This window comes from Homarus americanus, unplaced genomic scaffold (assembly GCF_018991925.1).
Source record: "Homarus americanus isolate GMGI-L3 unplaced genomic scaffold, GMGI_Hamer_2.0 scaffold15877, whole genome shotgun sequence".
NCBI classification, from domain to species: Eukaryota; Metazoa; Arthropoda; class Malacostraca; order Decapoda; family Nephropidae; genus Homarus; species Homarus americanus.
The window spans coordinates 74622-76436 of record NW_024755121.1 but is presented as its reverse complement, the minus strand read 5'-3'; the positions used below and the strand labels follow the sequence as shown (position 1 = coordinate 76436).

The following is a 1815-nucleotide window of genomic DNA, read 5'->3' as shown; positions in this document are numbered from 1 at the left end:
ATTTACCTGTACAGAATGCTATCCTTCCTCCCTCCCTTCCTCTCTCTCTTTCTCCCTCCTACCTGTCACTCATTTCCCTCCCTCCCTAACCTCCCGTCACTCACATCTCTCCTTCATCCCCCATCACACCCTCCCCTCCCTCCCGGGTACTACGGCAGAGAATCAGTCAGCATTCAAGAATAGGCTTTTCACCCACGCCGTGATTGGTCTCTTTTTAGGCAATACTTCATCGTAATCCATCCAATTAATTACACTCTGTCCTGTACTGAGCGGCGCCTGATGCATCTAACCACGCCCACTCTCTCTCTCTCCCATCCACCACCCCATCCCCCTATTAGTTTCACTGTTTCAGACAATCCATGCCCCAATTACTGCAAAATAGGGTTCCTCTGATTCATTAGGACAATTAATCTGGATTCATTTGAGGCTGATGCTAGGATTACGCTCGGTGATTTTAATCGAGTTATCGTCACAGACACGACTGGTAAGGTGAAAATAAGTGTGACGTTAGGTGTGTGTGTGTGTGTGTGTGTGTGTGTGTGTGTGTTGACAAACTGGTAGAGGATAACATTGAGATGTAGAAATATTAACGAACTTGTGAGCATAACTAACCTAACCTAACCTAACCTAACCAACATTACAACAACGTTTCACTGTGGTAACGTTAGCAAATTAGGATCAGATGACACAAACGGACACATGCTCACACGGACGCACGGACACATCCCCACACGGACACATCCCCACACGGACACATCCCCACACGGACACATCCCCACACGGACACATCCCCACACGGACACATCCTCACACGAACACATCCCCACACGGACACATCCTCACACGGACACATCCTCACACGAACACATCCCACACCACATCCCCACGAACACATCCCCAAACGAGCACATCCCACACGGACACATCCCACACAGACACATCCTCACACGGACACATCCTCACACGGACACACATCCCCAAACGACCACATCCCACACGGACACATCCTCACACGGACATCCTCACACGGACACATCTCACACACCCATCTAAACGACCACATCCCCATTACACAGACACATCCTCACACGGACACATCCCACACACGAACACATTCCCAAACGAACACATCCCCACACGAACACATCCCCACACGAACACATCCCCACACGGACACATCCTCACGTCACTAATTAGGAGAAATGTTAGTTTACAAACCTTTTGAGAACCTAAGCCTCTGAGGGGGGGGGGGAGGGGCAGTAAACAGGGCATTAACCATCATTAACTACCCTCACTAATTTCCCAAAGGTATGTTATAAACCCGAGTATATCATCATCTCTCCTCGGCCCCTTGCATTAAAATCAATCTTTTTTGTGAAGTTAATAAAATACATGAATGGAAAATATTCTCTTGCTTCAGTTAATTAGGGAATTTCAGCACAGCGGCAGAGACTGAATAATTAAACTCTGATACTCACGTTCATTAGTCAAAGTAATTCTGTGTTTTTTTTTCCGGTTAAGCTTCCGAGATCCTTCCAATACATGTTCTGATAAATCATTTTGCCTCTGCGAATTATTTTGTTAATTAAATGGACGCTTTGTCACCTAGAGAGACAGGTGTCCACGGCGACTGGCTGTATTAGAATACTATTTTAATTCATGTTTTTTTCACTTTTTTTTTTTTTTAGTTTTTTTTTATTTGTTTTTGTTTACAGTATAATGAGATCCTGTGTATGTTTATGGCAAAGGTTATGTACCGGTATAATGATACAGTGTGTATTTGTATGTATTTCTGTACCCTTATCTTCACTACTT

The 1815-nt window shown here is 44.9% G+C and overlaps 1 protein-coding gene across 1 annotated transcript; it reads left to right on the top strand.

The window, feature by feature from the left end:
• Nucleotides 1-699: 699 nt before the first annotated feature.
• On the top strand, nucleotides 700-1053 carry LOC121856436 (putative uncharacterized protein YHR217C). The gene has a single exon (XM_042352034.1). The coding sequence runs from the start codon at nucleotides 700-702 to the stop codon at nucleotides 1051-1053; it is 354 nt and encodes a 117-aa protein (XP_042207968.1).
• The last annotated feature ends 762 nt before the right edge of the window (nucleotides 1054-1815 follow it).

What these genes read in the sequence shown, in the direction of transcription:
- LOC121856436 (XM_042352034.1), top strand. Translation starts at nt 700, where the DNA reads ATGCTCACACGGACGCACGGACACATCCCCACACGGACACATCCCCAC.